The 1,862-nt window shown below is 42.9% G+C and overlaps 1 protein-coding gene across 1 annotated transcript; it reads right to left on the reverse strand.

Annotated features, from left to right (window-relative positions):
• Window positions 1-852: 852 nt before the first annotated feature.
• On the reverse strand, window positions 853-1,356 carry LOC107302102 (tripartite motif-containing protein 52-like). The gene has a single exon (XM_015831225.1). It carries the CDS (start codon window positions 1,333-1,335, stop codon window positions 853-855), a length of 483 nt encoding a protein of 160 aa, XP_015686711.1. The 5' UTR covers window positions 1,336-1,356.
• Window positions 1,357-1,862: the final 506 nt, after the last annotated feature.

Raw genomic sequence — 1,862 nt, forward strand, 5'->3', positions numbered from 1 at the left:
AATGATAATATGGGTAAAAAGTTTTGGATATAATATAGATTTAGAGAAATGGCAAAGCCTGTGGGAAAGAAATTACAAACTGACAATGTCAACCTCTTATAAAAAAAACTTATATAGAATGTTTTATAGATGGCACTTGCCACCAGCAAGATTAGCAAAAATGTTTAAAAATATGTCAGATAAATGTTGGAAATGTAATCAAAAACCAGGTAGTTATTATCATGTATGGTGGACATGTGTTAAAGCAGACATGTCAAACTCCGAACGTGACACCCCTGTATTAAAGCAAAGAAATATTGGACAAAAATACATACTTGGCCAGAAAAGCTTGAAAAACGAAGTATATATCTGATTTTGCATGTGATAACAGCAGCAAGACTTATATTTGCACAATATTGGAAAAATGAAGAAATACCATTGGAGGAAGAAATAATTAAAAAAATATTAGACTGTGCAGAAATGGACAGACTTACTTTGAGATTGAAAGAAAAAGAAGAAAAAGAATATTTTCAAACTTGGGACTTATTTTATCAATGGCCGGAGAAACTAACTAGCGATTAGGAATTTAATTTGTATTAGTGAATGATAAACCCAGACAACACGTTTGTTGAATAAGCACTATTGAATTGTATTAAAAAAATCAATAAAAGCCGTAATCTCTCAACTTCCTTCATCTTAACTGTATCAAATTTGTATTTGTATATGGTTCGGGGGTCTTGGCTCCTTTAGCTTCTTAGAGCCTTTTGCTGAAATACTTCAATAAAAGTTCCTCGAACTCCTGCCTGGTTCTGATTGGCATCTGCGCCAGGCTAAACCCGGTTTGCGGACAACAGAGGAAACAAGTAAAGTAGTTCAAGGATTGCCTGGAAGGCCCAGGATCTGGATGGCCCTCCGCAGGGATTCCCCCTGGCGGATTCCTACCTGGTACTCCTGGAAAGCCTCCTCCGCCGGGATCACCGAGTGGCCCCTGTGCTCTTGGGATAGGTTGCAGACCACGCAGATGAGGGTCTCGTGGTGCTTACAAAAGAGCTTGAGGGGCTCCCGGTGCTTCTGGCAGAGGCTCCCTCCGTCCTCGCCCCAAGGGCCTCCGCATCGCCTGGCTATTTCCACCAGCCGCACCAGCTGCCTGTTGGGCAGGACGTTGCGGGGCTCGAAGGTCTGTCTGCACTGGGGACAGGAAGCCTCCGATTCCGACGTCCCCCAACTGCGGGTCAGGCAGCCCCGGCAGAAGTTGTGGCCGCACTCCGGGATGAGCACGGGGTCCTGGAAATACTCCAGGCAGATGGAGCAGGTGGCTTCTTCCAGCAAATCCTCCATGGACGCTGCGGCCGCCATCGCTGCCTCCTCCGCCGGGATAAGGAAAGAGAAAGTTAGTTTCTCGCCTTTTCCTGCAAATCAGGTGACCACCTTTGGGCTCTGCCCAGAAGGGAAACCGAGACGGTCAGCTTCGGTGGCTTCTTAAAGGAGAACGACAGTATTTTAAAAAGAACAAATTGGGGAGAAGCAAACATCCACGGGACGGAGCCCCGATCAATTACAACTGATCCCAGTGTGAGAAGGATCTATAAATCTGTATAAAATGTATTAGAACTGTTGTATAAGAAATATTGACCTAAGCTCTAATAAAGTTATCAATAGCTGACTGGAGCCTCATTAGAGAGGAGGGGGGGAAGCCGACAAGCCATAATAGAAAGGAAAACTTTTAAATTCACAAGCGAACATGATAATTAAATACATCTTTTAAATTACAAAAACAAAAAAGCAAACACACAAAACTTAATTTTCACTAGGTAAACTTATTTATAAGGGAAAAGATTCAACGATCGCTTGATTTAATCAGCTCTTTTTCTGGGTTAATAAGA

Source organism: Protobothrops mucrosquamatus, unplaced genomic scaffold (assembly GCF_001527695.2).
Source record: "Protobothrops mucrosquamatus isolate PMUCROS unplaced genomic scaffold, P.Mucros_1.0 scaffold26605, whole genome shotgun sequence".
NCBI classification, from domain to species: domain Eukaryota; kingdom Metazoa; phylum Chordata; class Lepidosauria; order Squamata; family Viperidae; genus Protobothrops; species Protobothrops mucrosquamatus.